The sequence below is a fragment of the Anoplopoma fimbria genome, chromosome 3, assembly GCF_027596085.1.
Source record: "Anoplopoma fimbria isolate UVic2021 breed Golden Eagle Sablefish chromosome 3, Afim_UVic_2022, whole genome shotgun sequence".
NCBI lineage: Eukaryota > Metazoa > Chordata > Actinopteri > Perciformes > Anoplopomatidae > Anoplopoma > Anoplopoma fimbria.
Genome location: NC_072451.1, coordinates 8,211,899 through 8,229,900, shown reverse-complemented (window position 1 = coordinate 8,229,900; position 18,002 = coordinate 8,211,899). Strand labels below are relative to the sequence as shown.

General features: G+C 39.7%; 1 protein-coding gene across 1 annotated transcript in view; it reads right to left on the bottom strand.

The window, feature by feature from the left end:
• LOC129111584 (cadherin-18-like) overlaps positions 1–16,408 on the bottom strand; it is a 128,736-nt gene extending 112,328 nt beyond the window's left edge. The window contains exon 1 of the mRNA XM_054623588.1: positions 15,509–16,408. Coding sequence (XP_054479563.1) covers positions 15,509–16,408 — 900 coding nt within the window. The remainder of the gene's footprint in view (positions 1–15,508) is intronic.
• Positions 16,409–18,002: the final 1,594 nt, after the last annotated feature.

The window sequence follows — 18,002 nt, the reverse complement described above, 5'->3', positions numbered from 1 at the left end:
AAGCTGGATCTTATTCTGATAATAGGAGCTCCTGTTCACACTGTAACTACGGCTGCACAGACAACGATCTACCTTTTATGTGAAACAAAATGTCCAAATCTGATATTGAGCAAATATGTGAAAATGTTTAACCTTTTCATACAGTTTTTAAGCGTATTTATATTAGTTCTGCTGATTCCTGCAGTCTGTATCCTGTTAAATCCCTATTTTATGTTAGACAATTTACTTTGAATGATACATGGTCTCTGTTCTGTGAATTATATCAAGTCCTGTGTTAAATTAAATTATTACTTATAATCTGAGTTCTTAATTTGGATGATGAAGAGTGACAGCAAATTTGTGCATCTGATTTTCAAAGTTTGCTATAATTTCCCATCAGATCACAGCAGCAGTGACAGAGAGATGAGAAACACAGGCAGAGATATCAATAGCAATGAATAATTAATTGTTTAAAGATCCCAGTGATTCCTCCTAGTATGTGCATTTATTTAGTGCATTTTGACAGCTAGTGTGCAGAAAGAAACCAAAAGGAACTGACAACAAGAAGCTTGACATACAACACACTTCTGGCTGACATTTCCATCGTGTCAATCCCATAGAGCAAAAAAAAACAACAGCATGATCTTATCAATGGAGTCTTAGTTCTGGTCATAACGCCTAAAGTTTTCCAGTTGTCAACCTCTCCTTTCTTTCCCTCAGTGTGTTCTCACCAGACACCTGCTCCCTTATCAGCTCCCCCTGCATATACCAGCCTCACTTCCCAGTCTTTTGCCAGACAGAGCTTTTAAGTCTTGGTGTTCCAGCTGACCTGCCTGCCCCTTGGCTGTGTTGTTCACCCTTGCTGACTGAATAGCTCTGAACTCTTTCGAACTCTGCCTTGAACTTTTTACCAAAAGTAAATATTTGATTGCTTTCAGCTGCTCTGTCGCCGAGTCCACAACTCAATGTGACTGTTGTCACAAATGACTGCCTCATATTCTCAGGTGTTTTAGCTATGATTGATCCACCAAAAATCTGATGGAGGTTTACCATTGATTTACTTGAAGTGGATTAAAGTTGAAATTACTATTCTCAGGAGCAGTTCTGATACCATAGTTTCAGTTGAAATGTGTATGTAAAATGTAGAATTTATAAATCAATATCAGTGCCCTCAAGAATGACTCATCAAAGCATTTTCTGGTCATACAAATGTTTTAATGACCTATCCATACAGACAAACTCCCTCCTAAATGGTCTTGGGCAAGCTAATATTATGTCACACTACTTCCTACCACTAGAGAGCTTTTGTCCCTCACACTTGTCGTTGTTTTCTTGAGTGTAAGTCTCTAAATTTGTCACCTAAGTATCCTTGGAGATAACAGGATGTTATGTTGGATGAATCTTAAAAAGCTTCAGAAGCAGCATTTAAAGTCATAGCAGGAAGTAGTGGTAGCCCTTTGTGTAGCAAGGTGGAGAGTAAGGGTGTGGAGGACAAGCAGGAGAAAGGGTGTGTAACATGGGACTATAGCGCAGGAGAACAGAGCTCACATTCTGCAACAGCCCTGCAATTTATTAGAAAATAACTAAACATGTGAACTGTAGGTTACTCTCTTAAATGCAGCAACCCGTCTATTCCGCAACCAGCCACTGCAACATGTGACACTGTAAACTTCAGATCCTGATTAGAACAAACCTCGGCTGTACTGACCCCCAATTACAGCACACTGCTTGACGGAAAGGTCATTTCTACAGCAGTGCTGCAGTCATCTGACAAGATCACTCCCAGTCAGGCAGGGAGAGGATGGATTAGGGAGGGTGTGTGTGTGTGTGTGTGTGTGTGTGTGTGTGTGTGTGTGTGTGTGTGTGTGTGTGTGTGTGTGTGTGTGTGTGTGTGTGTGTGTGTGTGTGTGTGTGTGCGTTTGTGGTGGTAATGGATGGGTTTGTAGTTATTAATGCAGTAAGGATGATTGGCGCCTGTGTTTCCTTACAAGGACATACCCTGAACGGACATTCTTTCTCTTGTTTACAGTTTAACATCAAACTTCCATACTGTCAAAAAACAAACCAGTTGACAGAACATCCTTGTTTTTTGACAGAGAAATTACAGCTAACTTTTTTTACAGTGGGTACAATAATGATCCAAACTCTGAGTGCTTCTCTTTCCCTGCTAATTGTTTGCTATAGAACGCCCTGCTCCTCTGACCTGTGGCTGGGTTGCTGTGTGTGCTTCTGAAAAGATGGTTAAGCAACATGATGGTGAGATGTGGAGTCTTTTCTTTTTCGTTTTCCACCTCCTAAACTTTGCTCCTCCAGAGAGTCCAGGACAGGGTTCTGTGTCTGTCAGCCAGTCAGAAGGTGGTACTGCCATATCAGCATGTTACAGGGCAAATAGATGTTTTTCCTTTTTTTTTAAGAAATGTCATTACATAGTGACTTTACTCTTGTGATATTACTTATTTTTCTCAAAATATGATGAATATAACTGTAGCGAGACTGGATGGACCTTTGTTGATCTAACACTGCAGAATCTTGTTCTGACCCAGAGACATCCAATCTTATCATATTTCATCTCTACAGAGGAGTAAAAATCTACAGCCTTGAGAGGAAGATCTCAAGGCAAGATACGAAGTTAGCGCCGGGAAGTCTGAACCAATGCATAACCTTCTCTCTCTTCCCCCTCTCTCTTATCTGGCAACTGGCCAGCTGGTTTTCACAGGTCGCGTCATAAATTACGTGAGTCAAGAGAACAGGAACTCACACTAGTTGTCTTACAATTATTCTCTGTAGCTCTGTATAACACTGTATACATTTTTATAGAGTATTCATTAACCCCACTCAAGTTATTTCACAGTTGATTTCAAGAAAATGCGTCTTTGTCCCGTATTTATGAAGTGGAAAACAGAGTTTAAACAGTTTCATGTTTTTCAAACCAGACTCATCATGTGACCATACTGCCATCCAGTGGTCAATTGGTGATAACACAGATATGTGTCAAAGTGACGAGATGCATGTAACTTGTATCCATACAAGTGTGTAAGGTTTATTATGCCAACATTAGTAGACAAAGGAATCTGAAATCGTGGCAAAACAGAGTCGTAACTCAGGCCGCACCCTACGATCTGACACCTCTCTTGCATAGATAAAACTTGGGAACTTTTCTTTGTCCCCCCTCTTATTTTTCGTTCTTCGTTTGTGTTGGTTGTGCGTCTTGTCTAGTTTTACGGAGCTTCATACACGCTCCTGTTTTTTTTAATTTTAGAACAGCAGTTTTTGTCAGTACTTTTTTTTCCTCAACTCTTTTTTAGCATCTTGTAATTATTCGTTTTAAGCAAGCCTTATTTTGTTTTAGTGTACGTCTGTTGACCTCGGGTGATATCAACTTTAATTATTATCGTTTTGGCCGAACGAGATTAGTTTAAGTATATCAATGAGTAGCCTCAGTTATAATATTATTTAGAGCAATATCCCACGCCAAACACCGCACTGGACCCAAAGCCTGCCTTGAAGTAAGACCCGGAAAACACGGAAACTGAGATCCGCTTTCCCATACACTTTCTCACCGCAGTGTGTGAAATTCAGAGACTCTTTGCCAGCTCACTCTGTGAGTTTTCCGAAGACGGCTGAGAATCACAGCTTCTCCACCTCGTCAACCGGCATCCGTCGCTTCCTCATCGGAGAACAACATTCGCTTGGAGGGACGTGAATCACCCCGAGGACCGCAGAAGCAACTGGTTGGAACCCCACAAAGGCATCTGGACACCTCGTCTCACAGTAGGAAACTATCAACTTTAATATGATCCAGGGTTGGTGTCGGATAAACGCTTTAAATAATAATAATTTAGATTGATATAACCTTCACTATCAGATATCAATTGCCTGTGTTATTTTAAATCAATTCAATCATCATTTGTATTCTTATTTAATTATTCATCTTGTTATCCATTCAGTTAATCGTATTACAAATAAATTACACATTTATCGCCAAGTCGTTGTCTGTCATTTTATTTCAAAGTGGGAACTATGAGGTCAATGAAATCAGGACTTACGCCTGAGATATTGAGACTGGATAATTTGTTGCCAAATTATTGACTTTATATTTATTATTTTCCTCTGTTTAGAGGTAAACGAGAAGTAATATTTTAATTTTAATGTAGTTTGATAAAATACGCTACATAACATATAACAGATAACGTAAATATTTCGGAAAGGTTTTGAATATGCAGAAAGTTTTGAATATTAGCAGAAATCTCTTTGAAACACATATGAACCAATAAAGTCCTGGCTTTTATACATTCCTTAAAATTGAATATATTATTACTGAGGTGAAAAGGTGAATATTTGTGTCAATAGGTGAATAACGGGGAATAGGAGATTACCTACCCAAACAAAAGACACAAACAGGTGGGAAAGTGTATCTCAGAAAATATTATTTCCATTGTCATGCTTTTTAAATGTATAGTGCCCAAATTATATTCAGACTAGAATAATAATAATACAAATCATAATCAACTTAATTTACATAGCACACAAGTTAACAAAGTGCCTCACAGACGTATAAACAGAAAACAACTGTGCAATTACAAAATATTATTTCACTAAATAGTATAAAAGTATATCCCCTTAACAGTAAGAGGGCTGAAGTGATAGACTGCATCATGGATTTTCTTTTGGTGTGGTGCACAAAAAATGTATCCTGATTGAACAGGGCAAATACTTTTTCATCAGTGTAAGTTGAAATCTGAGACCTTTTTTTGTATATAGCAACAATGGGAAAAACAATATAGTATTTTTTATTAAATACATCTTCTTCAAATAGCTTGGTGGAAATGCTTACTTTCAAGTTTTTTTCATTTTCTTAATTTCAGGACAACTCAGTGCAAAACACTCCCCATTATCTCATGTGGCATTTATGATTGACTTTTCCTGCAGTAGGAGCTACTAACCGTATCTATTCTGCTATCATGTGTAGTCAGGTTTATTTTTCTACACAAATGTTGTAAATAACTGATGAACACATCAATACACTAACTGAAAATGAGGACGTATGCATCCAAACTACAAACCTCAAAGATGTGTTTGCCAAAGTGGAGGCCAGCAGCTCAGAAGAACAAGAAAGTGTGTGGAAAATGAAGTTTTTAGAAGAGGAAGATTGCTGCAAACAAATATTTGCGAATCACAAGAAGGGGGTATAGATTAAAAGATGATTCATTGGGTCCATTCACCTTCAACATTGATGAAAAAAGTGAGGATGTTAAAAAACCAAAACGAAACCACATTGAAAGAATTAACATTGACCATCTCAAGAAACAGGAAGGAAGAAGCAAATTTAATAATATAAATCATGAAGTGAGTAAGGTCCTTAAACAAACAAACTTCAAAAACCTTTTTAGTGGCTATACATCTATCTAATCAATGAGACGAATGTTTCAGTACATAGCCCATCCAAAATACTATGTTTTATTAAACATAAACTAAATGTTGTCTAGGCTGGACCCGCTGTAGGACTACAATGCAGCGGCTCAAGATGCTGCTACACTCTGCTCACCAGGGACTGGATCACTACTGATTGATCCCTTATGTGAAACCCCCGATCACATAAACAAATACAAGAATATGACAAGTTATACATCAGTGGTAATAAAGTCATTAAATGTTCCATGTTACATATATAAATAATTATTTTTTTGCTATTCAAAAGAGCTTGTATGAGACACAGAGACATCAACCTCTCATGGTGGACTTGGGCTACAATAGGCCATCAACATCAGCGAGAGTCAACGTCCTGTGAGGCATTTGTCTGGAAGCTATGAGTGCAACTGACCCTTTGTTGAATACTGAATGTTACTGATTGTAATGTGTCTTGTGCAGTTGGCAAAGTGTCTCCTAACTGGTTGGGTGCTAGATATTTGTACTGATAAGGCTGCTATCACTCAGTTGAGAAGGGAAATATCTTGTAGACTGGCCCCTTCACTCTATTCGAGCAGGACTTCTATAGTCCAGCATGCACACTGTAGCTGTGTCCCAATCCAGCGGCTGCATCCTTCGGAGGGTGCATTTGTAGACAGATTACGTCACAGCGGCCGCGACTGGGCTGTCCCATTTCGTCGACTCCTTATAATAACGCATTTCCTCTCCTTTAATCATCCCTTATCCCCTCTCCTCTCATTTTCTTGCTTTGCCTTTCATCTTCCCTCCTTTCCTTTCATTCCTTCTGCTTCCTCACCCTCTCATCATCTGCCCAGATCTCTTCTCCTCTCCTTGTTTTCACTTCTACTCTGTTCATAATTTCTCACCTTTCATTTCTTTGCATGGCCTATTTGAGTTAACCCACACTAACGGGTGTCCAGACCACAAATAGCACTGCATTAAAAAGTAAAAAGGGGCCGTGATGGATGTGTTGCTTCAGGTTCCAATAAGACAATGCAATACAATGCGGCTTATCAGCTAAAGGGTAACAATGACGATAGTTATCATTGATGCGTATGTAGGATCAAAGACATCAGAGAATCGAGTCTGCTCCATTAGCCATGTCAAGACATACAAGGAAATTGACTCCAGTGTTTCATTGCTCCAATGTACTTCAACAGAAAAATACACAAAAGCTGAAAGGAGGAGCTGAAAACTGAACAAATACACAAAAAGAAAGAAAGTACCAGGGAGCGGATCACCAAGATTGCCATGCTGCAGCCCCACACACTGTAACTTTATCGTCCTCAGACCTTCATCAGGTTAAATATAATGTGATAAAGGTTTGAGTACCAAAACATGATTAATAACGTACAAGTGATGAAGAGTGGGCCCAGTACCAGCAGAGTATTTCGTTTGATACCCATGTGAATTGAAGCTGTGTGTGTGTCCTACATGCTAATCACACTGCTCATACAGTGGTTATCGCTGATATCGCCGTCCCACGACTCATTTTGGCTGGGCAGCACTGTGTCAGAAGCGTAATGCCCACCCTCAGCTATCCCCCCCCAGGTCTGAACAGTTAGCTCTGTCACCACTGTTGTCGTAATTGGTGCTGTTAGCACTGTTAGCACCACTGCTAATCACCAGTTCCCAAATCTCTGTGTTCAGAGCCGGGTGTATGGGTTCTATCTGCTATGATGGTGGACCAATTACTCATCCCATTTAATTGAAGAATGCTGGCGGTGATTGGTTGCAATAAAAGTAATTTATTTTCTAGATCTGGGCACAAAAAAGATGGATGCGGGTATCACATGACTTGAGATGTTTGGATACTACTTGGTACTTGGTAATTTCGGGCGATACCTTAAATGTATACACTACCGATACCCAGCCCTTTTTGACAGGCAAAATTCCCCAATGAAATCATAGGTAGTGATCGACTGTGTGCATGATTCATTGGTTCCAAATCAGTCAAAACAAAGCACTGTGCCGTAAATACTAAGACATATCAATAACTCAATTGCTTGGCTTTTGCTGCTTGTAGTGTTGTCTGTTACAACCCACACTGAATGTATTCTACTGAATGAAGTATTGTGAGTGTATCCAAAGCCTTATATGTTTTATTCCTCTCTGCTACAGAACTCCATTGTTGTCCAAAAAAACAAGAATCTTTAACAGTAACTTTTCTAACCCACAGGGGTTAGAAAACTATGACGCTCCACTATGGTCTCAGTGAACATGTAGTATACATTGTGAATTCAAACAAAAACATAAGACACATACAGACATACAGATGCTAGAGGATTCCTTGTGCATCGGTATCAGACGTCGAGTGGCGTGACAAAGCACTGATAATGAGAACAGGCTGGTCAATCCCACATACACTGCCCGTTTATCGCTCACAAGAGCAATTATTGTGTATTAATCTGCTCCTTAAAATAGTCCCCATGAAATGCATTAGTTCCTTCATTTTTAGTAAGTACAGAGCTGTGTTTAAAGGATTAGAGAGTGTCACAATAGGGAAGAAGTCAAAGGTATTTAGAAACTAACACATTTTTGTTTTTGGTCTTTTCACAGGATTTGTTCACAACAAAAAAATACAGAATAAAGCCTGCCTAATTCTTTAGGTAAAAGTCATGTCTTGAGTCCATATATTTAAAATATATGTATATATAAGTCCAAGTCTCAATATAACACTGTACAGCTACTATCAATAACTTTTACTTTGTTTTGTATTGTCTGACAACTTTGGGATCATGACATTTGTTCAAAGTCTGTCCCGCAGTACAGAAATGACTGTCCTGTAATAAAGCAGGTAGTCTTATTTGAGAGCACTGAGCACATAAATATTTTATGCTTGTTCACTTGTTTGACGACAGAAACAGAACAATACAAAAATTACCTGAAACCTCTATGGACAGTCCTTGCTTTCATATTGAATTTTCCTCCTCCTCATAGCTCCCTTTCTTTTCCTAACGTTGCTTCAACTCTCACTTCTAATTCCTATTTTTGCCTTAGCCTTCCTCTGTGCTCCTCTCTCCTCTATATTATTATTTACTCACCTTAACTCATCTGTGCTTTTCTTCCTCCTTCCTCTGAGCAGAATGGCTCTCTCCATCAGTCAACGCCAATACAAACTATATGAGTTTGTGTGTTCATGCATGTTTTTTCAAAGTTGGTGCCCAGCCTGCACTTCAACCTCCCTGCTGTTCTGCTCAAAGAAATCAATAGAAAGCGAGGCTTCATCAACGTGAGAAAAGCGTAGCTCAGCTGTCACAGCACCCTAAAAAACAATGACTCAGTGAGCCCCGGGGAGTGTGTGTGTGTGTACACCCGCTCTGTCTGTGCGGGCTTTTCTGCACCTTTAGCACATCTGTTTCCAACTTCAGTGAGCCAGCCACATAACATAACCCTCACCCAATGACACACTGAAACCCCCCTGGTCAAGTCCTCACCTTCATAAAGAGTGCAGTGCCAATGTCATGTACCGTCACTGTCGGAGCAGATTAGATCAGCCTCATCGCATTCTTGCATCCCAACTGGCCCCTGCACAGGCCAACCGCTGGCTACTCTGTCCACCGCAGTGTTAACACTCACACATACGGACAAAGGTGTTAGCAGTAACATGGTAATAGCCCTCCTGCTGCTGGTCTGAGCTTCTGTCCACACACAGTCTATGGAACTTCTTGAGAGGACTGTATCAACATATGCCTGCCCATATTTTCATTAGTTCTAGCTCCTTAGACACCCCATTTTAGCTTAAACATGCCCCTTTAACATGTTAAACTCTGCATTCAAACCAAGACATATATGCCCCTCTTAAATCACGTCGGCAAATAAACACACAAGTAGAATAACAACTAAATTACCAGTCATGACGACTGCAAATGCCAGTTTCCCACCGTCAAATCACAATTTCACAACATGAGATGGAGAGTATGTGAAAACTATAGACTGTAAATAGGAAGTAGACATGTCTCCGTGATGCCACCCCTCGTTTGCGGACTGCCATCTTAAACCTTTGAGTTCAGCCTTTTTCCCATCGCTTTCTTGTTTTTTACAACCAGAAGTGACACAAGAGGGTGGAGCTTAGTACAACAGAACGCTGAATGACATGGTTTTAGGTGACCATAGTGTTACATTTACCTTTGATAAACTTGGAAAGGGTTAAGTTGTAACACAAAATCCCAGAAAACTTCCAGTGGACCATCATTTACTAAATGAACATCATGATGTATTGAAGAAGACTTGAACTAGTGATTGAGACCATAAACTCATGTTTACAATGTGGGGGCGAATGTGGCTCAGTAGTGGAACGGGTCATCCTTCAATCGGCGGTTCGATCCCCGCCTCCAGTAGTCCATGTCGATGTGCCCTTTAGCAAGACACTTTACCCCTAGCCAAATTTAAAGAAGCGATTTCATCAGCATTTAATTCATTACCATTGCTCAATATAACAGAGGATTTCATCAGATTGCATTTAATTCATTACCATTGCTCAATATAACAGAGGACTCCATGGTATGCAAATTAAAGCAAACATTTAGCATTCCACCCGTCTCAGATTGACCATCTTGTCAAATACAGTAATAGCTGAACCTGAAATATATTTAGATGGCTCACCTTCAACAATTGACTTTAATGACACTAAACCTTCCACCTATAACTCGACTAGGCTGTTGAAGGAAGTTTTAAAAATTCTTTATCAGAAATGATCAATCTGTCTTTACTAACGGGCCATGTACCAAAGGCCGTAATTAAAAATAGCTGTAATTAAACCTCTTCTTAAGAATCCAGAGGTGTTGGCTAACTATAGACCTATCTAACCTTCCATTCCTCTCTAAGATCCTCGAGAAAGCAGTAGCAAATCAGCTGTGTGACTTTCCGCATAACAATAGTTTATTTGAGGATTTTCAGTCAGGATTTAGAGTGAATCATAGCACAGAGACAGCACTGGTGAAACTGACCAATGACCTTCTAATTGCATCAGACAAAGGGCTTACCTCTGTACTTGTATTGTTAGACCTTAGTGCTGCGTTCGATACCATTGACCATCAAATCTTATTACAGAGACTGGAGCATCTAATAGGCATTAAAGGAGCCGCACTTAGCTGGTTTAAGTCGTATTAATCAGACTGATCTCAGTTTGTATATGTAAACGATGAAACCTCGATGAAAACCAAGGTCAATCATGGAGTTCCACAAGGGTCTGTTCTTGGACCAATTTTATTCACCTTATATAAATCAATTATCTTCCTTTAGGGAATATTAGAAAACACTAAATAAACTTTCATTGTTATGCAACAAATATAATGGATGACCTGCAACTTCTTGATGTTAAACTCTGACAAAACTGAAGTTATTCTACTAGGCCCAGATCACTTTCGAAATCAATTATCTAACGATATAGTTTCTCTAGATGGCATTGCTCTGGCATCCAGCACTACCGTTAAGAAGCTCAGAGTTATCTTTGATCAGGATCTGTCTTTTAACTCTTATATAAACAGATCTCAAGGACAGCCTTTTTTCATTTACGTAACATTTCCAAAATCAGGCAAATCCTGTCACAAAGCGATGCAGAAAAACTAGTTCATGCATTTGTTACCTCTAGACTAGATTACTGCAATTCATTATTATCAGGCTGCTCTAATAAGTCTCTTAAATATCTACAGTTGATCCAGAATGCTGCAGCACGTGTTCTCACAAAAACTAAGAAAAGAGATCATATTACTCCGGTATTAGCTTATCTGCACTGGCTCCCTGTTAAATCAAGAATAGAATTTAAATTTCTTCTCCTCACCTACAAAGCTCTAACTGGCCAGGCACCGTCTTATCTTAAGGAACTTATAGTTCCATATTACCCAGCTAGAGAGCTGCGCTCCATCAATGCAGGGTTACTTGTGGTTGCTAGAGTATATAAAAGCAGGATGGGAGCCAGAGCCTTCAGTTATCAGGCTCCTCTTCTGTGGAACCAGGTTCCAGTTTCAGTCCGGGGGGCAGACACACTCACCACTTTTAAGTGTAGGCTTAAGACCTTCCTTTTTGATAGTGCTTATAGTTAGGGCTGGTTCAGGTTCGCCTTGGTCCAGCCACTAGATATGCTGCTATATGCCTAGACAGACGGGGGACTAGCTAGGATAAACTGAGCTCCTCTCTCCTCTTCTATCCCTCCATCGTTATGTATTAATCTCCTATTTATGCACATTACTGATTTTGCTTCTTCCCCGGAGTCCTTGTGCTTTCTCGCCTCGCAGGTTCCCATTACTCAGGGTTATATCTGGACTGTCATTGTGCCTCCTGCTGTGGCCCTGCTGGCACCCACTGCTACTACCACTCTTATTATTAGTCACATTACTATTATTATTCCCTCTACCATTACGCATATTGGCTTTGCTTCCACCGTGAATCCCTTTTTGCTTTCTCGCCTCGCAGGTTTCCACGAATCGTTGTGGTACCTGGACCGTGGTCGTGCCTCCTGCTGTGACCAGGCTGACGCCCACTGCTACTACTATTATTATTAGTCACATTACTATTACTATTCCCTGTACCATTACGCTTATTGGCTTTGCTTCTACCCTGGAGTCTTTGTGATTTCTCGCCTCGCAGGTTTCCATGAATTGTTTTGGTACCTGGACCGTGGTCGTGCCTCCTACCATTATTAGTTACATTATTAATACTATTCCTTATATCATTATTATAATTCTACTATAGTCATTGCTGCTTTTATAAGTGGTCTTAATTTTTTCCTTCGTTACTCCGCTTACTACTTTGGTTATATGAATCATTTATGTCATATACATTGAATGTGTTGTAACTCTGTTATGTTGTTCATTCTGTACAAATGACATCTATTGCATTCTGTCCATCCTGGGAGAAGGATCCCTCCTCTGTCGCTCTCCCATAGATTTCTTCTTTTTTTCTCCCTGTTAAAGGGGTTTTTCCTGTGGCGACAGAGGATGTCGCATGTGTACAGATTGTAAAGCCCTCTGAGGCAAATTTGTAATGTGTGATTTTGGGCTATACAAAATAAACTGAATTTAATTTAATTTAATTGAACCCCAAATTGCTCCTTGTGCTATGAATGAGTTTGAATGTTAGATAGTCCTGATGGGCAGGTGGCACCTTGCATGGTAGCCCCTGCCATCAGTGTATGAATAGGTGAATAAACATGAAATGTAAAAGTGCTTTGAGTGTTTGGAAGACTAGAAAAGGGAGATACAAGTATAGTCCATTGACCATTTACTGAGGTAATAAATCAAGTGAGAAGTAGGGTCATTTTCTAACAGATTTCTATACAACCATAGGAGTCACCCCCCTGAGGGACATCAGAGAGAGAGCAGCTTGAAGACACTTAAGCATTGGCTTTTTCAGTACTGTAGAATGCAGGACTAAATCTCTCCCTCAAATTCACACAGAAAGAGACTTCCCAAGGTTGGTTATACTGGATAATAGGTTTAGGCTGTTTTCTAACTGTTTTCCTCCTGTAGAATATTCATCATTATCCACCTCAACCTGCAGCTCTGCAGTAATTTGCATTCACGATGCGATTAAGTGATCCGTTTGAGGAAATACCAACAGTATAACACTTAGCTTTAACAAAACCTTATGAACAATACATGTACAATATCTTAATTACCAAATTGATAACACAAAAAATACTACAGAATGTTTAATTATTGCAGGCTAGCCAATTAGCTTCAACAAGAATATAACAGATTTTTTTTAATCAAAATGGAACAAACCTGATTTTGATATTTGGGTTCATTACAAAATATCCATTTAGTTGGCAAATCATTGAACTTGTAATAAAATTACTGATTTGCCAGAAGTGGTCAACTATGACTACTCGAGAATCAGCTTTCCCCATATTTTGACTATTAAAGTTCATAATTGGATAGTGATTGAGATTACAGAAAACCAACAGACCAGGTTCTTACACAAAGCTCCTACCTACTTAAAGCAGTTGTAATCAATATCTTTTAAAATAACATTGTATCAAATGACAGTGTGAAAACATTGTGAAAGAGGTCAATCACAGTGATAAACCTTCAGAGACAGCTTCACTTTGCAATATGGAGCTGTAAAGCTCAAGAGACCCGTGGAAAAAACAGACATTTGTGACAGTTTAAAATAATTCTTGTCATTAAGCCTTTGCTCCTTGTCATTGTTAAGCTGTCAAAATTACTTGACAACAAGTTATCAATATCCTTGCTATATTCTGATAGTATTTTAATATAGTTCAGATCATCAGGAGACATGGAAATATATATTTGCATGTCATCAGCATAGTTATGGTAACATTCTTGATAAATTGGCCCAGAGGCAACAAGTATTATGTGTATTGTTGTTTATTATAGTTTAAAGATATACTTGTTTTGCTAATCTAATTTATGAGTTATAAGTAAAAAGTAGAGTTTTGTAGATGTCAAAATGCTCTTAAAGCTGGGTTTTACGCCATTTATGTTCAGCCCTCCTGCAGTTCCTTTCTTCTTAAATTCATCCATTGGCCAAGGATTCTTTTTTTTTCATTTTAAAAAGAGCAATATCATCTGAAACTAATTTAGCTCCTTGATTAAAGGCAATTACCAAGTCATCACAGGTTAACTTATGTAGCAACATTACAATACTTGTAAGCAAAGATATCAGCAGAGTAAACAGGCAGGTATCACTTCCATACAGTTTTCACAGATTTGATCAAGAATGATTTTTTAAAATGCTGTAATGGTCGCAAAACAAATAAGCTATGGTTGATTTAAAGAAGAGTCTTCCCATCAGCCAGTCTATCAAAATATGTCATGTTTGCAACATTTTATACACAACCAGTGAAAAATCATTGAAATTAAAACAAAGAAACACATTGTGACAGAGCAATGTGGTTTAAAGGATCAAATGCCCATGTCGACAGGCCAAAGAGTGTTGACTGTTTAATGTGTTGGAAATTGTAACTGTTAAAGGATTGCATATATTACATGCTCTTATAAAAAGCAGTTTACCATCTTTCACACACTCACTGATGGCAGCGGGCCCACATGCAAGGTGCTGGCTTGTACTGGCCATCAGGAGCCTTTGAGGTTAAGAGCCTTGTCTAAATACACTTTGACAGCAGGAGCTGGTGATTGAACCACCTAGTGTTCAGGTGGCAGATAGACGTCCCTCCCTACCTGGTGAGACACAGCCTCCCCTCACTACTGTATGCATCACTTCCAGTTGTTGTTACCTTTTGCTATATACATTGTCCAAGTGCCAGTGGATAGCTACATAATGTGATGCTTGTGGACATATTTAGTACCTGATAAAGATGTATCTCCGCTTAAAATACTGCTGCCATGACCCTGACATGGCCTTCCTTTCCATCTGTTGTCCCCAGCTCTTCCCACCATTCCTCAGTCACCTGACCAGGACCTGCCTGAATTTCTGCCCATATTTCCCCCAACTTAATTAATATTGCCTCTAAACCTTTGCGTCCCAGCCAGGCCATACCAGAACCGCAAACGGTGTCTCTACGTCAGTCCTCTGCAGTCTAAATATGGTCACTTGCGTTCCATGGTTGCAAAAATCAAGATGGCGACTACCTAAATCCAAGATGGTAACGTCCAAAAGGCCGAACACAAAGCTTCAAAACCACTGTCCACAATCTCCACCTCTTATATTCAGTCTATGGTCCCAGGGCTTGTTCAATCTGCCTGCCAGCTATTAATCTGGCAGGCAGATTGTTCCTTCACTGACTGCTTACCTGTTACAGAAATTTCTGACTTTGGTGATTCATTTGGAACCCATTCAAAAAAACACTTCTGTGTTCAGAAAAAATTGAAAAATGCTATATTCAGATAAAAATTATACACACAGACACATTAAAATACATGTCCTATCTTCGGCTCTGCTGGAGCCTAACTGCTGTAAATTGCTGACACAACAACAGTTGTTTGTTCCCAAGTTAGTAGTTATTTCAACAAGACAGGAACGAGTAAGCTTAGGAAATGTCACCAACAAGTGTATGCTCTCTGCTTGACATATGCCCAGGAAAGACGAAAATGAAGAGGTGAGGGAAAAAAAGTGAAAATTCTCTGATCTATGAACTGCATTGAAAGAAAAATAATTTAAGATGACAATGACAGCTTACCTTTCCAATGTACTGAGGTTCAGGTCCGATTTGTTCCTCCAGAACAAAGAACTGGTTCCAGATCCAGCCTCTCTTGGGCCGATAGTGGGAATCTTTGTCTGTCTCCAGGAACTTGGTCTCGTTACTCTGTACTCTTATGGATGCTCTGAAGTTGGAGATCCTGGAGTTAGATTTTGCATTTGTATTTATTTGTGAAGTTGGGAATTTGGTATGAGATCTAGGATTGGATGGTGTAGGAGGGCTGGGATTGTAGTAAGTCTTGATTGTATCAGACGAGTCAGATGTTTGATTAGGACTAGGTGGTAAAGATAATTTAGTGTTTGTGACTGACTCAGAATTTGTCTCACGCCTGGCCACTGCTTTAGAGTTGAAGAATGCCTTGGGCTTTGGCTGTGGATTGGTTTTGGGGTTGATGATTGAAGATTGCTTGGGATTGTTTAAGGTATATCTTGACACCTGATTAGAATTTGACTTGTATGCAATCCCTTGCCTTGAATTAGAACTCTGTTTGGGTGCATGCTGTAGCTTGAGTCTTCCGTTTGAGTTTGATGTGGTCGGGGAGATTGATGATGGTAAGTTTGAGTTGGCCCTATGGTTGTCAGTAAGATAGGACATGGTGTCAAGCCGAAGCTTTAACTGAGTCTTGCTCCAGAGGTTGCTGCTTGAATTCGAGTGCTGGCTGGGGTTCACTGGAGACATATGTTTTTCAGGAGGAGAGCTTGGCAGTGGGGTTGGTTCAGGCAGGGACTTGAGCCGTGGATTAGGGTACAGGCTTGGGCTGTGATTAGTGTGGAGACTCAGATCGACCCGGGTCCCATAACAACTCTGGGAGAAAACACATAGAAAGACAAGAAGAGGCCAAAGACAGGAAATTGCAGCCACACCGGCTGGAAGTGTCATTGTCAAGAAACGTTTTCCCCTCTCACTTCCACTCTGTCATACCAATGTTGGCATACACAAACACTCGCACCCACCAACAAATACCCTCAAACACACAGGTATACAGTCCTTTTCGCAGTGCAGGGTAGTCATGAGTATCCATATGGTGCGGTCCAACGAATCATTTCATACAGTTCCCTCAGAAAAATAAAGAAGAAATCCATAATCTTGATAAAACTGTTCAACTTTGTGTGATATAATTTCCACTTTGGCCAAAAGCTGAAGTCTCTTTTCTTCTTGTTGAAAGCAAAAAGTAAAAAGCTGATTGCTTGGTCAGAGGCTCATCAAAGGTCTGTACTTCCTGAAACAGAGAAGATGAAATCCATGAACGTTCTTTTTAATTACCAAGAAACTTTGATTAGTGTTAAACAAATCAGAAAAAGACAGTCGTTGGAAACATCCCTTCAAAAAAATTGTACCACTAATCAAAGTTGCTTAAAATAATCTATGATAAACAGTTTTTCAGAGAAGATAACTTTAGTAGACCAAGTCAACGCCAAGCTCTGGTTAAAGACAATTCCTTCGATTTATCGCCCATTCATTTTAAGCTCATTACTAATTTTCAGTTTGAACATGACAGATTTCTGTAATCACATTCCAAAATCATGCAGATGGGAATTTGTACTAAATTTATTTGTGATTATCATACCCATTGTGTATATTGTCTAGCCACTGACATTGATGTGCTCAATCAAAACAGAAAGAGTGACATATGCTTCCAAGTGCCATTTTTGCAGATGGTCCACAGTTGGATTTTTCAGTGTTAAGTGATCACGGATTTACCAATAGAAATCTTCTAACTACAAAGCAAAGAATCTCAGTCCGTCTGTCTGTATGGTGTATGTGGGTAGGTCCTCAGCATATCCCAACAACAGTCCCCACAACTTTGCATATCCCCAAAGGATTGCTGTGTCGAATTTGGGTCAATATTAGTAAACTTTGAATAATAATGCTAACAGTGCTCTGTGCAGCAGTGGGGACGAGGCTTTGCGCTAGATACTGGATCTACTGATGTTACAAACTCTTCTTCACTTCACTGTAGACAACAGACAATGAACAGTTATTGACAAGGCTGCAAGCAGTATTCTGACACAACTGACAAGGCTATAAGGAGCATTATTCGATCCAAGTAGTCAGCCAACTCCGACTGGCTACATGCTGCAAATTTATTTTAAATCTGATTAACCGATTTTTTGTGGGACCACCTTCCCCTGTTTTACAACTCTAGGCCTAATGTCACTGGTGATGGACAGCTTATGCCATTCTGGGGCAGCTGCCCCTTCAAACCATCTAAACCTGTAAAATATGGAATCAAGATCTGATGCGGCTTCATAAATACGCATGGAACTTGCAAGTCTAAACAGGGAAGGCAGAAGGATGAGCCCCTGATAAGAACCAGGGGATACAGGTTGTCTTGGATATGACACTAGATATGAACTCCATGCTCACAACATCACATGTGATGATTATTTTACTTCTCATAAACTGGGACAGGAGCTCCTCAAGGGGAAGCTGACAATTGTAGGAATACTACAAAAAAAACATGACAGAGCTT